The sequence below is a fragment of the Pelophylax lessonae genome, assembly GCF_965119305.1.
Source record: "Pelophylax lessonae genome assembly, chromosome: 12".
In the NCBI taxonomy this organism is placed as follows: Eukaryota; Metazoa; Chordata; class Amphibia; order Anura; family Ranidae; genus Pelophylax; species Pelophylax lessonae.
Window position 1 is genome coordinate 205,454,677 of NC_138779.1, and position 20,922 is coordinate 205,475,598.

Consider the following 20,922-nt stretch of genomic DNA (forward strand, 5'->3'; position numbering starts at 1 on the left):
TTGACGCTCTTTTTTTGTTTATAGCGCATGATCAAAAAATCGCACAGGTGATCAAATACCACCAAAATAAAGCTCTGTTTGTGGGGAAAAAAAAAGACGCCAAATTCGTTTAGGTACAGTATCGCACGACCGCGCAATTGTCCGTTAAAGTCACGCAGTGCCGAATTGCAAAATAGGCCCTGGTTAGGAAGGGGGTAAAATCTTCCGGGGCTTAAGTGGTTAAGAGGGAAAATCCTTCTGGTCCAGAAGTGGTTAAGATAAAAAACCTTCTGCCTTAACAACCACTTTAGGCTCCTTTCACATTTAGCGGCCTAAAAGTCACACGATTTTACTGCAATTTTGCCACGATTTTTTTGCCGCGATTTTACCACAATTTTTCCGCGATTTTGACTGGACTTGAAGCAACACCTATGTCTTTGGACCTCAAAACGCATTAAAATCGGCCCAAAGTATTGCAGGGACTACTTTGAAGTCGTACAGATATGAGCGGTACTCATTGGAAATCATGGAGTACGACCTTGTCATGACACTTTGCAGTCCCAAATCGCAGGACAAGTCGCATAAGTATGAAAGGGGCATTAAGATCTCCATAGAAGACATGCGGCCATGCAGTGAAGTTGGACGAGAAGCTGTTCAATTTTAAACTGCATAGGAGGTTTTTTATTGTTAAAGTGGTAAAAAAAAAAAAATCTCTCACAATTGGTGGTGTCAGGGAGTGTAGATAAATAAAATAAAAAAAAAATAATTTCTTAGCAAGCACAATGTACAGGAATACACAAAAAAATGAAACCACAAATACAAAGAAAAATGCGGGAACCTTGGGTGAAAGTTGTGTAATTCTTGTGTAATAACTTTATAAATAGGCTTTGGAAACTAAAACAAACTTCCTTAAACACACCAAAAAACACACAAAAAAATAAAAAATAAAAAGAAATACACCCTCTATAAAAGAGGGAAAACATAGAATCTTTTATTTTTTATTTATTTATTTATTTATTTATTTTTGCAAGCACATTTTACCTAAGCTCAGAGAGTGAAATCAAGAGTTTGTGGTTCTGCACATTTTTTCTAACAAAATCTGTTTGTATTTAAATCAACGAGATCAAATCACTCCTCTCCTCTATAAAACCAGATGTAATATGTACATGCTGAGACAAAAAGGTAATTTCCCATGTCAGTTGCGTGGGAGGAGAAAGAATGCAAAAAATATAAACTGGCTTGTCGCTCCAATGTTCCAGTAAGCACTGACGGCTGAGGAGGGCAGACATGATTTCCGACACCACAAGGTATAAAGTTCGTTACTTAAAAGGCGCCTTTTTAAAAAAAAGGGAATTTTTTATTTTGTTATTTTTTTGTTTGTTTTCACTTGATCTTATAAAGTGAGCAGATTATTACAGCGGTTTCGCTTTTTTCATTCAATTAATTACTTATACTTTAATATTTATTTAAATTAAAAAAAATCTTCTAGATTCTTTTATTATAAGGTCTTTTATCAATTTCTCGAAACTAACTTGGTGTAAGAAATCTGCTTTTGTTGCATGCCGGGATTTTAATTAATTGTTTTACTTTAAGGGCAGGGTAGCTGGGGGGGGGGGGGGGGGGACTCAGGGGTGCCCTCTTCTTCTTTCTTCTCTTATTTTGCTTAATTTTTAATCCAGTCCACCTTCCGCCTGCCGCCTGTTCCCCCCATGTTAGTCCCGCCACGTACAGCGTGCAAGCTCCAAACAGAGTAGCTGGTGACTGGTGGTACCAGGGCTGGGACATGGGGTGGGCAGAAGGGATTGCTGCCCTGGGCACTGTTGTATCATGTGAGGTGTGGAGGCCACTACAAGGAAATTGGGGGGGGGGGGCAACAGGAGGTAATAATTGCTCTAGGAGGGGAAAATTGGGGGTGTGCGCTAGGAGTGGTGATTTGTGTTGGGAGGGGGATGGGAGAAGAGGATTTGTGCTAGGAGGGTCGATTTGGGGGGTTTGTGCTAGAAGAGGTAAAATGGTAGAGGGGGGAGGGGATTTGTGCTAGGAGGGTCGATTTTGGGGGGTTTGTGCTAGAAGAGGTGATATGGTAGAGGGGGAAGGGGATTTGTGCTAGGAGGGTCAATTTGGGGGGTTTGTGCTAGAAGAGGTGATATGGTAGAGGGGGAAGGGGATTTGTGCTAGGAGGGTCAATTTGGGGGGTATGTGCTAGAAGAGGTGATATGGTAGAGGGGGAAGGGGATTTGTGCTAGGAGGGTCAATTTGGGGGGTTTGTGCTAGAAGAGGTGATATGGTAGAGGGGGAAGGAGATTTGTGCTAGGAGGGTCAATTTGGGGGGTATGTGCTAGAAGAGGTGATATGGTAGAGGGGGAAGGGGATTTGTGCTAGGAGGGTCAATTTGGGGGGTTTGTGCTAGAAGGGGTCATATGGTAGAGGGGGGAAGAGATTTGTGCTAGAAGGAGATATTTTTTTTGGGGGGGGGGGGGATTTGTGCTACTAGGGATGATTGGGAGGTCTTTGTGCTAGGAAGGGAAATGGGGGAAATATTTGTGCTAAGAGGGGGGTCTGGAATTGGGGGGGGGGGATATATATTCAGAAGGTAAATTTGAGGGGTGGAAGATTTGTGCTAGGAGGGGTGATTTTTTTGGCAGATGCATTTGTACTGGGGGGATTGGGGGTTGGAGGGGACAGAGATTTGTGCTTGGAGGGGGGGGGGGGGGGGGGGAGGTTTCAGCAGGGGAAGGATTTCTACTGGGTGGATGGAGAATTTATGCTTAGGTGGTAATCATGCAGATAAGTGCCCCATTTTTTTTTGGGGGGGGGGGATTTTTGCTGACACATAATGCTCATACATCTTGGGGGGGGGGGGGGCGGCGCAGTTTGGCATGTTTGCCCTAGGCTCTAGGTGACCTTGACCTGGCACTGGGTGGTGCTAACACCCCACTCCTTCTCCCACTGCGCTTATTTGACTTTCATACTAAACTGGTGTATGTTAGTCCCCCCCAAAAAACCTGCAAAAGGCATCAAGTGTAAGCCAACTGTAAAAAGGGATGAAAAACTGTAAACATAAAATGAATACAATGTTTCAAGTTTGTAGGCAAGCATGAGAAAAGTACTAGATAAATAGAAAAGGGTAATTTTTCACAATTTTGGCCAATCCTGGACATCCTGGTGTTAATAAAGTTCAACAACCTACATGAGCCAATCAGAAATCCTCTTTTAGTGTTCTTACAGTAGATTTGATTGGCTGCTGGGTGCATTTCAAAAATATCATTGCTGTCTGAACTGCTTCAAATCAGTCAGTTCCTCTCTCTCTGTACTAGGCAGCCATCGCCGCTGGCCGCATCGCTCCCGGGCACCGCCATCGTGGGAGAGGCAGCAGCGGTAGGGGGGTTGGACCAGCAGCAACATAGACCTCCAGAAAAAATATATCCCTCCCAGCAACAATAGAACACCTCAGCAAAAACAAATCTCCCTAGAAACAATATATCCCTCCCAGCAACTATAGACCCCCCCTCCAACAATAGATCTTCTCAGAAACAATGGACCCTTGACAACAAAATACCCCCTGGCAACAATAGACCCCCCCCCCACCAGCAATGTTCTGATGTCCCAGTAGCCAACATCAATAGACTCTCCAGCAGCCAGACCCTCCCTCAACAGTAGATCTCTCCCATCAATATTTGATCCCCTAGCAATAATAGATACCCCCATCAGTAGCAATAGACCTCCCCAGCAACAATAGATACCCCAAATGACACTAGATCCCCCAGTAGCCAGCATCAATAGACCCTCCAGCACACCCCAGCACCGCTTTGCATTATATACATTCAGTGCTGGAGGTACTGGACCTGCGTTCCCCCACGTTCCCGCTGAAAAAAAAGCCCTGATGGTCACAATAAGTATGTCTGAACCCAGAGTGCCAGAGGTGTCAGGGGACTTGCAAGGTCGGGGCAACCAGTGGGGTGCAGATTCTGTGGGCGGCCCCCACATGAGTAGCGCCACAACCATTCAACCATAAGTTAATTGTGGTTGGTTTACTAAAGGCAAATAGGCTGTTCACTTTACTAGGGAAATTTTCCCAGGGCTCAGAGAATGAAGTGAATTTTCACTTTACTTAATGCAATGCAAGGAAAATAGAAAAAGACAGCATTTGTACTTGCACATGATTGGCTCTCAGCCTGGGAAACAGACAAATCGTGTCTGGGAGAGCTGCAAGGATGATCGGTTTATTAGCCCAAGGAAGATCCACAGATAACATACCCTGCCTGGGTATAGAGTAGGGATCGACCGATTATCGGCAAAGCCGATATATCGAGGGCCGATATGCACTTTCCCCAATATAACCGATATTGCCGATATTTCGGGAAAGTGCTTGTACCGGAGTGAACCCTGCAGCTAGAGGCATCACCCCGGTACCGGCGTCCATAGCCGACGGTCAGCTGCCTTCTAATGAAAACCGATGCGGCTGAGAAGCTGCTCAGCTGTCATTACAAGGAGCAGGAGAGGACGTCCCCCCCCCTCCTGCCACCGAGACCCGGGCAACTAGCCTGCACGGCCGCCGAAGACCCGATTAAAGCCTCATTCGGCTCTGATCGGGTCTCCATTCAAAAACCCAGAAGTGATGTCATGACATCACTTCCGGGTACTCGGCGTCAGATTAAAAAAAAGGACAGCATTCAAAACAGCCAAACTTGGCGTTTTTAAATGCTTTTAAGTGCAGAGGAGGGGTTTGGGGTCTTTTAGATCCCCCTATATTTCTCCACAAGAGTACCTGTCAAGAAGAAAAAAAAATTTTTTTTGTATATGTACGAAAATATCGGCGCATATCGGCCGATACCGATATGCATTGGCCAAAATATCGGTATCTGCAACTAAAAACAGATATCGGTCGATCACTAGTATAGAGCCACAAGCGCCATTGACCTCCTGTAATAAGAGGTCCATGGTGAGCTGGTGAGCTACGCTAGCCTTTTTTGCTTTTGGTGGTGGGGGTGCTGCTGTATAGAACCACATATCTCAAGGTGCTGGACAGTGGTGATATTAACCAGGAATATATATTATCTCATCACATGCAAATCTTATCACAATTAGCGCAACTCTGTAAAGTTTTACATGATTGGATGATGGAAGTCAGCAGAGCTTGATCTCATTCACTAATTCCAGGGAAATCCTACGGCTACTGTACTGAGCCAATCATCTGCAGCCAAGGCATTCCCCATCTCAGAGATGCTTGTATGCATGCTCCTTGCATGTGTGCAGCTTTGGGGCAGGGATTACCCTGGCTACAGATGATTGCCCAAATATGGGTGACAGCCCACTGGCGGACTCCCTCATGTGGTTTTGGACTAGGATCCCCACACATCCATGCTTAACCCCTAGTCCTGACTTTCAAAATGTTCAACAAAGAGAGGGGCACCACTTCAGGTTGGTTCACATGCCACCCATGCTCAATCCTCGCTTCATGGTGCCAGTTCGGCTCCCAACCGAGGAAGCTTCAATGAAACAAGTGGATGGCCACACACTCTTGCAAGGACGTTCCAATAGTCTTTATTATAACAATATTTACAAAGTCTGTAATAAAATCATCACGGCACTACAACAGAGGAGATATGTTAACGCATTTCACTCTCAAGTAGGCTTACTGAGTAAGTGCCTGGGGCAGACTGGGTTAAGGGGCAGACCCCCCCCCCCCAGGCTGCTCTGAAGCCCCGTAAAAAGGCAGCTCCCCTACTCTCAATTTATGCCAACTGTCTGTATATTTATAGTATGTGTAGCACCCTCTAGTGTGCTAATATATTTGTGCAGGCAAATTTATGTTAGACTCGTGGTTAGCTTGTGAGTCTGAATCTGGGTCACTGTTTACTGCAGGTCAGGCTGGATGACTCACAGAGGCAGGTCTCTGGTACTTCTCCGTGGGTCTAGAAGTTTGGAAAAACAGGGGCCAGGGGGGCTGATCTGCATATTTGAGGTAAACTGGCAAAATAAAAGTGTACCTAACTACTGCATGTGTATGTCAAGCGTCTTTGGTAGTGAGCCCTTCTAGATCACCACCTCAGGGTTCTCCGGGGAGTCTAAGCCCCAGCCTGTTTCTTTACTAGAGCCCCTGATGCTGGGGATGGACTTGCAGCAAGATGGAACCAGGTCATGGCCTCCAGTTACGCCCAGCTGAGGATGCAGAGACCACTCAGCAGGAGACAACAGAAAATCCACCCACAACTTCTAGAAGTTAGTGGACGGAGGCCTGGAGGGCTGAGCTGCATACCTGGGGGAAATTTGGCCAATTAAATGTGTGCCTAACTATGTGTATGTCAAGCATCTTTGCCAGTGAGTCCTTGTAGATCGGCAACTTGGGGTTCTAAAGGGAGTCTAAGCCCCAGAAGTTAGTGGGCGTAGTCCAGGAGGGCTGATCTGCATACTTGAGGGAATCTGGCCAATCCCCAGGCAGTAGGCCTGGCAGGGTGGCTGGTTCATCCCTTAAATATGGGAGAGCCTTGCCAGAAGGGGAGTCAGGTGTAAGATGGATGGCTGATGGGGCTTTCGGTGGCCCAGGAGGAGTCCCCTAGGGGGGGCCTTGGCCTCCAGGCTGGGTTCAGGCTGGCTTAGGAAGATCCATTTAGTACCACGGTTTGAACAGGATTCTTGCCTGAGAGCAGTGGGAGAATTCTTGAATTGGCTCTCGAGTGGTGGTGCCGCCATCTTGGCTAAGGGAAACCAGCAGTGAAGCCTTGTGGCTTCACAGCCGGTTTCCTATTGCGCATGCGTGAATTGCTCTGCGCTTTGTAGACATGTGCATGACGGAAAAACTTGTTTCGTTTAGATTCGTTAATCTAGTTATTTTGTTTTGTTCAATTCGGTTGATTCGTTCAATTCGTATTCGGGATTCGTATTCAGAATTCGTTTTATGTCTTTTTCAAATTTTCTTTGAATTTACTGATTTTTTTTTCCATTTGAAGAATTTGAATCGATACATTTTGAATCTGTTGAACCAAAAACTTTTGATTTTTTTTTTTTTTCGATTTCGAATGTGGCAAAGTGAACAAACAAAAGAAAAATCTTCAAATGATTACAATGACTCTATAAATCACTTTTGGCTTAACAATAACAGCATTGATTTTGATTGTCTTTGATTTTAGAAATATGTTTACAGTTCGTATTCGACCGTAATTTGGTGTAAAATTTCAAATTTCAACTCAAATTTCCGAAATTCGGGCGAATTTCGTTAGTGGGAGCATTCGGTAAACTTCATATATACTGTAATTCGGGTATTCGGATATATCCGAATCTCCGAATAACTAAACATTTTCAGAATATTTACTTGAAATTAAACAAATCGCACATGTCTAGCACTAGAATGGGCTGGCTGGGGGGGGGGGGGGGGTGAGGAGGGGGGCTGAACTTTGTTTGCTGGGTGAACTGAGTCACAAGTGGAAGCGGGTACCTGTCAAAACCAGGTACCCGCTCCCCCCTCCCCCCCCTAAACCTGTCAAATGTGGCAGCGGAGGGGGGGGGGGGGAGGCAGACAAGTGGATCTTCCCCTTTTGGGTGGAACTCCCCCTTATCCCTTGTGCTGGGAGATCTTTGGAGCAACCAAGTGGGCTGGTAGTCATGCAGCCAGGAGGGCTGGTAGCACCTGCAGGCGGTGGAGCTGGGAGCAGTTCAACAAGATGAGAAAAGGTACTCCTGCATGCAGTTTTGCAACATTTTATGCTATTTTCCAAAGTAGGGTTAAGATCTCCTGGTCGGTAAGGGACTTGAGCCACTGATCCATAGAGATTGGATGTTTCTAGCAAAGATCTTTTCTCGGTACATAGGAAGGAAGTTGTCCTCATCTGTTGTCCTTCAAGTTGGGCATCCAATAATCCCTATACCCAGGGCTTTTTTTCAGCGGGAAAGCAGTTCTGGAACCTCCAGTCTGAATGTATGCAATGGCAAAGGGGTGCTGGGGTCAGTGGGGTGAACTGAAGGGCCTATTGATACTGGCTGCTGGGGGATCTATTGTTGTTGGGGGGGTCTATTGTTGCAGGGGAGGATTTATTGGGGAGGCGATTGTTGCAGGGGAGGATTTATTGTTGTTAGGGGTCTATTGTTGCTGATTGCAGGGGATCAATTTACTGTTTTTTCTATTGTTGCAGGGGAAGATTTATTGCTGCTGGGGGGATCTATTGATGGGGGGGGGGGGACTATTGTTGCCGATTCCAGGGGATCTATGTTACTGCATTAACTTCATCATTAACAAATTCCATACAAATTACCTAGAACCACAACATGATACTTGGTTCTGTATTCTCTAAAAGGGGGGGGGGGGGGTACTGAGAGGTGGGCAGAGGGTGGAACCAAGGAACAGCGCTCAGAGGTGGGCAGATGGTGGAACCAAGGGACAGCACTCAGAGGTGGGTAGAGGGTGGAAACAAGGGACATCAATTAGAGGTGGGAAGAGGGTGGAACCAAAGGACAGCACTCAGAGGTGGGCAGAGGGTTGAACCAAGGGAGTGCACTCAGAGGTGGGTAGAGGGTGGAAAAAAGGGACAACACTCAGAGGTGGGTAGAGGGTGGAAACAAGGGACAGCACTCAGAGGTGGGTAGAGGGTGGAAACAAGGGACAGCACTCAGAGGTGGGTAGAGGGTGGAAACAAGGGACAGCACTCAGAGGTGGGTAGAGGGTGGAAACAAGGGACAGCACACAGAGGTAGGTAGAGGGTGGAAACAAGGGACAGCACTCAGAGGTGGGAAGAGGGTGGAACCAAGGGACAGCACTCAGAGGTGGGTAGAGGGTGGAAACAAGGGACAGCACTCAGAGGTAGGTAGAGGGTGGAAACAAGGGACAGCACTCAGAGGTGGGCAGAGGGTTGAACCAAGGGACATCACTCAGAGGTGGGTAGACGGTCAAAACAAGGGACAGCACTCAGAGGTGGGCAGAGGGTGGAACCAAGGGAGTGCACTCAGAGGTGGTTAGAGGGTGAAAACAAGGGACAGCACTCAGAGGTGGGTAGAGGGTGGAAACAAGGGACAGCACTCAGAGGTGGGTAGAGGGTGGAAACAAGGGACAGCACTCAGAGGTGGGTAGAGGGTGGAAACAAGGGACAGCACTCAGAGGTAGGTAGAGGGTGGAAACAAGGGACAGCACTCAGAGGTGGGCAGAGGGTGGAAACAAGAGACAGCACTCAGAGGTGGGTAGAGGGTGGAAACAAGGGACAGCACTCAGAGGTCGGCAGAGGGTGGAACCAAGGGACAGCACTCAGAGGTGGGCAGAGGGTGGAACCAAGGGACAGCACACAGAGGTGGGTAGAGGGTGGAACCAAGGGACAGCACTCAGAGGTGGGTAGAGGGTGGAACCAAGGGACAGCACTCAGAGGTGGGTAGAGGGTGGAAACAAGGGGTGACTCAGAAGAGGGGAGTACCTGCACCTATTCTCTGAGAAAAAAAGCCCTGCCTGTACCCTTTCACAGTCCCCCCCCCCCCAATAAAACAACAAAAACAAGCCTATGGACTGATTTCTTGTGTCTGGATGCAAGTAGAAAATGTGTGTTGCCTGGCTATGCAGGAATAATGGAGTAAAAAAAAAAAAACAGATTTCTCCTATTCGAAAATGTCGGTGGGACAGGAGAAGCTGGATGTAAATGTAGGAGTGGCTGGCTGCACGTGTGTTTGCTCGGTGTGGTTATTCCATTCTCACACTACACTGTACCCCCTCCTGCACAGCTGCACAAATAGGGGAGAGGCTGGGTCTGCTCTGCCTCTTCCCACCCCTGTGCTGTCTCGATAAAGTCTGTCTGATGTTAGTGAAGGAGTTGTGCGGGCGGGAAAATTGCAAACACAACAGCCGGAAGCTGGATCGTGAACATGATGCCTCTGAGCGATGAGCCTCCGACGACCATCCAAGTGTGAGCACTGTGAACCGGACTCTCCCCCCCCCCCTCCCTACTTACCCCCTTCAAATCTCCCTCCCCATCTTCCTTACTTTGTGTTCAGCGATCGCTGTTACAACTGCAGCCAAAGAGTTTAGAATTGTGTCATCAGCCTATAGTAGGGCTTGGTCGTTTGTTCTTTAACCACTTGTCGACCAGCCGCCAGGTCGTCAGGTTCCCGAGAATCGCCGTACCTGTACAACGGTTCACGGTTGTGATTCCGGGGGGGCGCGCATGCCTATTAGCCAGCAGGGAAGTCGATCCATGGGGCCGGCCGCTGCAAGTGCCGCTGGGCACCCACAATCGCTCCCCGTGGAGAGAGAACGGAGGTCTGCTGTTGTAAATACAGCAGACCGTTGTTCTCTCAGTAATCATCACAGGCCTCCTGTGTTCATCCTATTTAGGAACACAGGTCTCTGTATTGATTTCATAAGGTAAAGGAACTGGATGGCGCATAGCAGTGATGTGGGACTAATGCTTCTGGATGGAGCACAATCAGTACATAATGATGATTAAAAAGTTTATTGAAAAAAAAACAATAAAATCCACAAACCAGGCATCGATCCGCTGGTCCTCTGCATCACATGAGGGCATGGGAGTCCGCAGGTAGAGGCAAGGGGGGGCAGATGCCCCCCCCCCCCTGGAATCTCAACTTCCCCTTTCAAGTGGTTGTTAAGCCACTTTATGCCATCCTGTCTAGTCTGTTTAATAATCCTGTGTGTCTGTTTTAAAAAAATAAGCCGTTCTTTACCAGTTTTCAAAGGGCCAAGCGCTGCTCACGTGACCCGTCGGCTCTCTCCTCTCCCTGTCTGACAGCTGCCTGAAGCGGGCGGGTCTAAGGATTCCTCACTGATGTCAGTCGGGAGGGGAGTAGAAGGGGAGGGGGGGGAAAGGAGGCGGGTCACCTGAGCGGCGCTCTGAAAACTGGTAAAGAACGGCTTATTTTTATAAAACACAGACACGGGGCACACAGGATTATTAAACAGACTGTAGAAAGGATATGAAACTTTAAATGAAACTATAGGAGCAGACAGGGAGGGAGGGGGGAGGAGGAGGACAGGAGGGCGGCGGATGATGGAGGCACGTAAACTGACCACGGTGTCGGGGCTCAGCAGCCATGGTATATGGTGGTCAGTTTACAGAGGGGAGGACATAGCCAGGCAGGATCAGCCAGGTATTTTAGGTGATAGAAGGGGCCAAATTACACAGCACAAGCACTGTGCTGTATGACATGCTTTAAGGGAACAGGATCAATTTTTTTTTTTTAGGTTAAGAAATGCCTTTAAAAATAAATGCTGCTGTTTGCTCTTTAAAAATAAATACTCAAAATAAGTATAATGACTAAGCCCCTCCCCTTCATGACATTGTTGCAAAGGGGCGGAGCATGGGTGACCTTAAAACGATGCCCTACCCTGAAAAAAGTTCTGCGGAAGCCCATGCATGAGGGTGCTGTGGGGGTCCTGCAGGGTCTGGGGGGATAACACTTGGCCAAATCCTGGGAGGGATAGGGAGTGGAATCCAGATGGATACATAGACAGGGAAGGAGGTCCGTCCGGCGTGTGTCGGCCGTTATGCACAGACGCCGGACCCCGCGTCACTTCCGGGATCCTCGTGCAGCGCTCGTCACAGGACATGGTGAGCCATGGGTGGAGCGGAGGGCGGGCCGGCGTGGAACTCAAGCTTATGGTTGCCGTGACTAGATGTTTCGGGCGCATGTGCTTTGTCAAGGACTTGACATTTAGTCTACAAAAATAATTTTAGTAGATTAAGATTTTAGTGAAATAGTAATGCATAATATAAACATTTCTCTAGAATTTCCAAACTCATTATATCCACTAGCTGAAGCTGACCACTATACATATATATTTTTTATTTTTATTACATTTTTTACAATTTAATTTTTTAATTATTTAATTAATTTTTTAATATTCTACAATAGTTTTTTTTTAACAGCCCTTTTAGGGGGCCTTTGGTGAGATATCAGGGGTCTAAACCTCTCCCCTTTGAGACAGAGAAATGGACTGAGGACAGAGATCCCCTGCACTGAAGATGAATGAACAGGAGACAGAGGCTCCTTTTCATTCATAAACTGAAACATTGTTAACACTGTTTATGATTTTCCAGTTATGAATGGACATAAAAGGAAGGGTCTGGTAAATTGCACATTTACTGGCCCCTTCCTCCGCTCTCCATCCTGACAGATCCAGAACAAGGGGGGGGGGGGGGGTTGGAGGAGCACAGAGGGGGACCAGGAGAACACACAGGGGGGCCCAGTGAGGAAGGGAAATCAGATGGACAGTGGGGGCAGTTACAACCCCCAATCTCACTGTATGGCTTTCAATGAAGCAGCTGAAAGCAGTGGGAGGGAGGGAAGGGGAGTCGGCTTTCAGTTGCTTAACTGAAAGGCATACAGGGAGATCGCTGCTTGTAACTGCCCCCACTGCCACACCAATCACCCCCCACTGTCCATCTGATTTCCCTTCCTCTCTGGGCCCTCCTGTGTGCTCCTCTGGTCCCGTTCTGTGCCCCCCTGCCCCCCCTGTGCTCCTCTGCTCCCCCTGTTCTCCTGTGCCCCCCCCTGTCCCAGATAGATCTGTGCTTGTAACAGCCCCCACCACCGCACCAATCATCCCACCAAGAGATGATACGCCACTGCCTGCAATGCACAACGCTCTGGATGGTTGTCTAAGGAGGCCTGTAATACACAGTGCTCTGGACGGTGGTCTGAGAAGGCCTGTAAATGCTGCACAGTGTCCTGGATGGTCTGAGGAGGCCTGTAATGCACACAGTGCTCTAGACGGTTTGAGGAGGCCTGTAATGCACACAGTGCTCTAGACGGTTTGAGGAGGCCTGTAATGCACACAGTGCTCTAGACGGTTTGAGGAGGCCTGTAATGCACACAGTGCTCTAGACGGTCTGAGGAGGCCTGTAAATGCTGCACAGTGCTCTGGACTGTCTGGGGAGGGAAGGCATGTAATGCACGCAGTGCTCTGGACAGTTAGGAGGCCTGTAAATTCTGAACAGTGCTCTGGACGGTGGTCTGAGGAGGCCTAAAATGCACATAGTGCTCTGGGCGGTTGGCAGGCCTATAAATTCTGCACAGTGCTCTGGATGATGGTCGGAGGAGGCCTGTAATGCCCACAGTGCTCTGGACAGTCGGGGGCCTATAAATTCTGCACAGTGCTCTTGATGATGGTCTGAGGAGGCCTGTAATGCACACAGTGCTCTGGACAGTCGGGGGCCTATAAATTCTGCACAGTGCTCTGGATGATGGTCGGAGGAGGCCTGTAATGCCCACAGTGCTCTGGACAGTCTGAAAAGGCCTGTAATGCACACCGCTCTGGATGGTGGTCTGAGGAGACCTGTAACGCACACAGTGCTCTGGACAGTGTAAATGCTGCACAGTGCTCTGGACAGTAGTCTTAGGAGGCCTGTAATGTTGGACATTGCTAAACATACCACACCACTAAGCATGCTACGGTCGCAAACATGCTTGCTGGGAGGGGAAACACTCACAGGCTTTACAGGAGCTCTTAGGAAACCCGAAGTTCATGTGGGTAAACATCCCTCTCTCACATTTTTGTTCTGTTTTTGTTTGTTGACGAAAATTGGAATTGATTTTCAGTTAAAGAAAATTTGGGGTAATTTTTGTTTTGTTTTCATCACTGGAAACATGCCGTTGATGAAAATTATGACAAAAATATTTTCGTCAATGAAATGAACACTGCCCTTGCAAGAGTGTGCAGCCATCCACTTGTTTCACCCTAGTCCTGACTTATTTCCAAGACATGGGCTACCACTAAATGATGGCGGAGCCCCCCTTCTTTGTGATATTCTCTTTAGTTGTCCTCAAAAAAGAGCTTAACGGCCATTTTGTTGTAGCCCATGTCCTGGAAACCAGCCAGGACATAGAAATAGAAACATTGAAAGTATTTTAGCCAGGCTTCATGGATGACAAAAAAAGTCTTATAAACTATTGCATTTACATTAAATATTATTTTTTACAAAGAGCACAGTGCATTTTAAACTACTTAGGCCCCTTGTCTGCATAGGCCATTTTAGGTAAAACAGGGAACTTAGCCTTTAGGTTGATGTCAAGGTCTTATTAAGCTAATAGAAATTGTTTTTGTGTCTTTGCAGCCCCGCTTCATCCTTCGGGCTGAGGCTGGCAGTGACTATAATAATCGGTATCGGCAACGTCTGCATGTTAATCACTATGTGTTCCAACCATTGGATTAAAACAAATGGAGAGAACCATATAGACCATATGGGCTTATGGAAGGCCTGCAGTACGGAGATGTGCGTGTTGCACAGTTATATCAGTAAGTGGATTTAATTTTTCACACTTCATCTTTCCATAGAACATCCAGACCACCAGTAGATCAGCCCTATATCCATTTAAAATGGATATCAAAGGTAAAGCCACTATTAAATTATTTGCAGGCCAAAACTTTTTTCTTTGGGTTGTTGTTTTAACCTCTTAGAGAGATTTTACCTCACTTTAGCTTACAGTGACAACAGTTTTAACAGACAAGAATTGAGGGAAAATGTCCAAAAGCAGCACAGGCACACATTTTTTTTAGTAGATTTAGAGTAGAGTTTTGGAATTTTTGTTAGATTTCCTGGTAATGAGGTCAAATTGACAAATCCATGTTTGACTGTAGTAACAAAGAAAAACGGAGGAGGATATAAAAATGTTTGCATGTGGGCAGGGCTTGAGGCGCCCTAGTGGGGCACTGTGGAACTGCACTTGCTAATTCCTGAATCAGTGTCCGTCATCCTTGCTTGTCACCCATTTCCTGGCTGGTTGGCTGCTTTAGCAAGCGATACATATACAGTTATCCCTAGCAATAGCATACCTTCCAACTTTTTGAGATTAAAACGAGGGACACCTATTAGAACAAGTATGTAGGAATAGGACACACATCCTGCCACGCCCCATTAAAGGAGAATTATACCAAAAAAAGGTCAAATAAACCCACAATTGCTTTTTTTACAACTACCATTTCTTTTATTCTGGCTTTTGAAATTTACAAATGCAGCAATTTAGAAATTGGATGAAAAGTTTAGCACTGTGAAACACTTTTTGAAAAATAAATAGTACATTTTATATATAACTATTTAGATCAGGCCATAGTGAGGGACGAATGAGGAGGAAAGAGGAACAGAGGGACTTTGTTCCTAATCAGGCACAGTCCCTAGAAATCAGGGACAGTCCCTCAAAATTAGAGACAGTTGGGAGCTATGCAATAGCAATACAGTCTGTTGACAGTATACTACATGCTGGACTCAGTATTCTGACGCAAGCCCTGGGTCTTGATACGTCAGGCATGCATCCCTTGGGAGACTTTAGACCAGGCAGTATAAAGGAACAACAAAGGATATTTACTGAAGTATTTAAAGCGGAGTTCTACCCAAAAGTTGAACTTCAGCTTTAAATACTGCTGACCCCCTGACATGCCACATTTGGCATGTCATTTTTTTTTGGGGGGGGAGCGGGTACCTAGATTTGACAGGTACCCGCTCCCACTTCCACTCGGGCCTCCTAGTTGGCTCGAGCGGAAGTTCCCCTCTCCCCCTCCTTCCCTGCAATCTTCTGGGACACGTCACGGGTCCCAGAAGATTGCCCAGCCATTCACAATACTCAGAGTGACTCGTGCACGCTGTCACAGCCAGGTCCCTTACTTGTGATGCCGGTGCCACCGAGAGGAGAGGGAGAGGATCGAGGCTTCGGTGGCCACATCGCTGGATCGTGGGACAGGTGAGTGTGTGTAAGTCCTCAGGTTCCCCACCCCATAGAGAACCCAGACTGGGCCCCTATTTGGGGGCACAGACCGACAGAGTAAAAGCTACATCTTGACAGTCATTCCCAACTCACCTCCTGGGGCACTAACGAGCCCCTATTTATATGGTTTTACCTATAGGGAGCGGTAACCTTCTGAGAAAAAGCGAGAAAACCTAGCCAGCAGTGTTTTAAAACATTAATAAAAACCATGCCTGCGCAACAAAAATTACTAATCTATATCTGTGCAATCCTTAACATTGTGCAACTCTGAAGTAATGTGCAATACCTGCAAATCAAAACCAATTGTACGTAATCCTAGCATGTGTAAATCTCATATACTCAATAAAGTGCACTGTGTGCAAATCAAAATAGATGTGTGTTAATTCATCCAAATATTGGAAAAACTTATTTTTTTATGGTTAAACAATAGAAGAAATTGTGTATATTTCAAAAAGTGAACATTTATCAAGTGATAAATGCTTTTATCCGCTGGGAAAATATATGTATAGAAATATAAAAAAATATATAATAAAAGATAAGAAAAAATTATTATTCAGTGTCCTGTTTCCATCTTTGATCAATATTTTCCTCTATAGTGGACAGTCTTTTCCACCAGTGATTATTCTGGGATTTCTGGTATTTATAGTGCTCCTGATTCATGTCCGAACTGACAGTTCACACTGCGATATGCAAACTAATCTGGGGGTGTCATTAACTTTGTATTGACAGCCCCCCCCCAGCGATTCGCATATGGCAGTGTGAACTGCCTGCTAGTTGAATGCGATGCGGGAAACCGCAGTGGATTAGCAGGGTTCCTGCATTGCATATGTGTGAACTGAGACAGACACAGGATACTGAATAATATTTTTTTCTTTTCTTATATGTTTATTTATTTATTTATTTTTAATATACATATATTTTCCCAGCAGATAAGCCCCCGTTCACATAGGGGCGACGCTACTTCGCACCGCGACCTCCGAGGTCGCAGTGCAAGCAGCGCGCTGCGACCTCGGAGCGGCCGCCACGGACTTCATAACATTGAAGTCTATGGCGGTCGCCTCCTGGTCGCCCCAAAGAAGCTCCGGACCCTTTTTCTAAGTCGGAGCGACTTGTTTTTTTGGTTGAAAATGTAATCTTTATTTGCATAAAAGATATACAAAAAACAATACTTTTGTCGGGGTACATTCTCCCCTGTACTGCGACGCAGCGCATAAATACACTACATTACAATACATTTCCGGTCATACTAATAAATACATTCAATCACATACATTCATTCTGCGGTATGATGCCTGATGTGGTGTGCGGAGTAAGGATACCCCGTGCCATCACATCATGCATGACGCCGCAATACCCCTGAAGCATGAAACTAAATAACAGTGTCTATACGTTACGTTACTCAAACTGTATCAGTACTAAAACATTTCAAAAAAAAAGCAACAGGTGTGATGGGGGGTGGGAGAGGGGGGTAAGGGGAATGAAATCACAGGCCCGAAGCTTTATTGAATGGACAAAGACACACAAGGGAGAGTGGGGGAAGGGGAAATCTTCAGACCTCCTCTTCCTCCATGAGATCCATCAAGTTATAGTCTCTGAGCAGACTGTGAACCAGTCTGCGACAGTCCTTGATGGACATCCTCTCCCGCTGGTGGATAAGGCGCTTTCTGGCGCACCATAAAGCGTCCTTAAAGCAGCACAACACCCGCCAGGCGTTGTCAATGTCCTCCTGGGAAAATGTTCCGTGAAAAAGTCCATTCAGCACAGCAAAATGTGTGATGGCAGTCTGTGGAACAAAGTCTCTAAGTTCAGGTTCCAAGGCCCTCAACAGGTTCTGTGCAAATGAGCACTCCCAGAAAACGTGGAAAGACGTTTCCTCATGGATGATACAAAAGGGGCAGTGCCTGTATCTGCACAAGTTTCTGGCATGCATAAATGTCCTGAGTGGCAAACCCCCCTGGACAGCCATCCACGCCAGATCTTTATGCCTGTTGGTGAGTCTCTTTGAAGAAACATTCCTCCAGACCACTTTGCAAGTGGCTGAAGGGAGGCCTGGAACAGTCTCAGCAATGTCCGATGCTCTGATCAACTTGTAGATAGTTTTGGCTTCCACAAGTCGGGCTTAACTCCATGTAGCCCCAGCTCCTTGATGAACTTGAAAGTGTCCAAGTAGTACCAAGGAGTGTCCCAGTTGTAGGGGATGGAGCTGTCCCATTTGTCCCATCCAAGGGACCTCCAGAGAGGCAGGAGGAAAAAACGGGACATGGAGTTGCCTCCAGAGTCCGAAGTTCTGTCAATCAAAGTTCTGCGGATGCAGTTGCAGGCAAAGAACACCCCCAGTAACGTTGCGATGTCGGGCACGCCCTTACCGCCCTTGAGGGGTTCCTTGAACATGACTGCACGCTTCACTCTGTCCATCTTGGAGCCCCAGATGAAGTGGAACACCGCCCTGGTGATGGCCTTGCAGGTGTTGACCCGGGGGGGCCAGGCCTGGGCGAGGTACTGCAACACAGGGAGGATCTCGCTGCGGAGTACCAGTGTTTTCCCTTCGATGGTGAGTTCTCTGAGGCTCCATAGTCCAAACTTTTGTCTCATCTTGGACAGTCTCTCCTCCCAAGACTTCAGGGCTGCGCCCTCAGCTCCAAACCAAACTCCAAGAATTTTGATGAAGTCCGCCTTGATGCTGAAAGGGATTGATGCAGAAGAAGGCAGGAACCACTTTCCGAAGAGCATGATCTCTGACTTCCCGCAGTTGACTTTTGCCCCTGAAGCTTTGCCGAAGTCCTCACAGGTCTGGACGAGCGAGTCGATGGAGTGCTGATCAGCACAGAACACCGTTACGTCGTCCATGTAGAGTGAGCACTTGACAACCCTTCTGTCCGGTCCCGGTGCGGTGATCCCTCTGATCTCTGGGTTCTGTCGAATGCATTCGGCAAAGAGCTCTATACAGCAAACAAAAAGCAGAGGTGAGAGAGGGCAGCCTTGTCTGACCCCAGAGAGAACAGGGAAAGGGTCAGTTTTCCAGCCATTCACCAACACCGTACTACAAATGTCATTATACATCACATTCACATACGAACAAAACATGTCCCCAAGACCAAACCTGCGCAGAGCTCTGCACATAAACTCATGGGAGACACGGTCAAAGGCCTTTTCCTGGTCAAGACTGACCAGGGCCGCGTGCATACGGCGGCCTCGAATGTACTGGACCGTGTCCCGGACAAGCGCGAGGCTGTCCGCAATCCTGCGACCAGGAATGCCGCAAGTCTGATCCGGGTGGATGATCTGTCCGATGACAGATTTCAGCCTGTTGGCCAGAACCTTGGCGAGGATTTTGTAGTCCACGTTCAAGAGAGAGATGGGACGCCAATTTTTCAGATCCCCTCTCTCCCCCTTACGCTTATACAAAATCGTGATCATCCCCTCCCTCAGCGACAGAGGCATTGTGCCCTCCACCACCATCTCCTCGTACAGCTCGAGCAGGTCCGGGCCAACGAGATCCCACAGCGCTACATAGAGCTCCGCTGGGAGACCGTCGCAGCCCGGGGTCCTGCCTTGCCTAAAGGATCTGACGGCAGAGTGCAGTTCCTCCAGCGCCAAGGGGGCGTTGATTGCCGACATACCTGCAGGATCAATTTGGTTAGTGATACCTGACAAGAACCTGTCGGCCTCAGCCGTATCTGTTTCTTTCGGGGAGTAGAGGTTGGTGTAGTAGTCGCTGACCACTTGCATCACAGCCTCCTTCCCCTTCTGGAGTGTTCCGGTCTCGTCCCGCAGCTCAGACAAGGGAGTGTGTCCTGAGTGGAGTTTCCTGAAAAAGAAAGAGTTACATTTCTCACCTTTCTCAAGATTCTCCACCTTGGAACGGAAGACGAGGTGCCTGGATTCTTCCTCAAAGTGTCCTTTCAGGCTCTTCTTGGTGTCCTCCAGGTCCTGCCTAACGTCCCAGCCACAGTGGTGAAGGTCCTGCAGGGACTGCAACTGACGTTGCAGTCTCCTGAGTTCCCTCTTCCTGGCACACACTTGCTGGCGTCCCCTTGCCTGAAAGAAGCTGCGTAGCTTGACTTTCACAAACTCCCAGTAGTCGCTTACCTTTCTGAAGAACCTCTTGTCCTCCTTCCAGGTAATGTAGGCTTCCCTGAGTTCCTCCAGCAGTTCCTCATTTTCCAGCAGGGTACCATTCAGCTTCCAGGAGCCCGGGCCGGGGGCAAAGCCCTCGCCCAGGTCACCCCGAAAGTGAATGGCCCTGTGGTCAGAGAAAAAGCAGGGGACCATGGAGAACCCGCGATGTCTGACTGTCTTGGAGGTGAGCACGAAGTCTATCCTAGAACGCACAGATCCATCAGGACGGCACCACGAATAGTTCACGGAACCTTTCCCTATGGATCCCACGGCGTCCTTCAAGGAGGCCTCCGCAATCATCTCCTTGAGCAGCCTAGACGTGGTGTCGAGCTTTGCGTACATGCTGGAGCTGCGCCCATCCTCCTCGATCGGACAGTTAAAATCACCGCCGATTACTACTGCCCTGGTGGTGACGAGTTGGGTCCGCAGGGTCTGGAAAAGCTCCAGTCGCTCATTCTTATCTGGGGAGGCGTACACGTTGATGAGCTGACTTGTGTCACTCCTATTAGAACGGGTCCGCAGCTTCCCTATGGGAGGCGACCTACGGCGACCTGTGAGGCGACCAGGTCGCCTCACAGGTCTCCTTAGTGTGAACGGGGGCTAAAAGTATATATGTTCACTTTTTGAAACATACACAATTTTTTCATTGTTTGACCAAAACAAATACTGAAAGTATTTATATATTTGGATGAATCAGCACACATCTGTTTTGATTTGCACGTAGTTCACTTTATTGCATATATAAGATTTGCACATGCTAGGATTACATACAACTGGTTTTGATTTGCATGTATTGCACATTACTTCAGGGTTGCACAATTTTCAGGATTGCACAGATATAGATCGGTAAATTATGTTGCGCAGGCACAGTTTTTATGAATGTTTTATTACTGATTATTTTTTCATTTTTTTTTAAATTTTTATTTTTTTAATCTTTATTATTTTTAATATATATATATATATATAATTTTTTTTTTTGTTAATTATTATTTATTTATTTTATTGCACAGGTTGAACACTGTGAACAGTGTTTTGTGCAAGCAGCAATAATTGACACATGTGATAGTCATTCATTACACTGGAAGTATATCCATTTTGCGCTGAAGTATTGTATATATACTGTATATATATATGTGT

The 20,922-nt window shown here is 47.2% G+C and overlaps 2 protein-coding genes across 2 annotated transcripts in view; one reads left to right on the forward strand and one right to left on the reverse strand.

Moving 5' to 3' along the window:
- Window positions 1-20,922, forward strand: part of LOC309568107 (uncharacterized protein) — a 120,069-nt gene that overhangs the window by 32,830 nt on the left and 66,317 nt on the right. The window lies entirely within an intron of this gene.
- On the reverse strand, window positions 17,216-19,938 carry LOC309568341 (uncharacterized protein; the record flags this gene model as incomplete). The annotated part of the gene is given in 3 exon segments (XM_082274004.1): window positions 17,216-17,766; window positions 17,769-18,605; window positions 19,314-19,938. Coding segments are annotated over 3 exon segments (2,013 nt in total).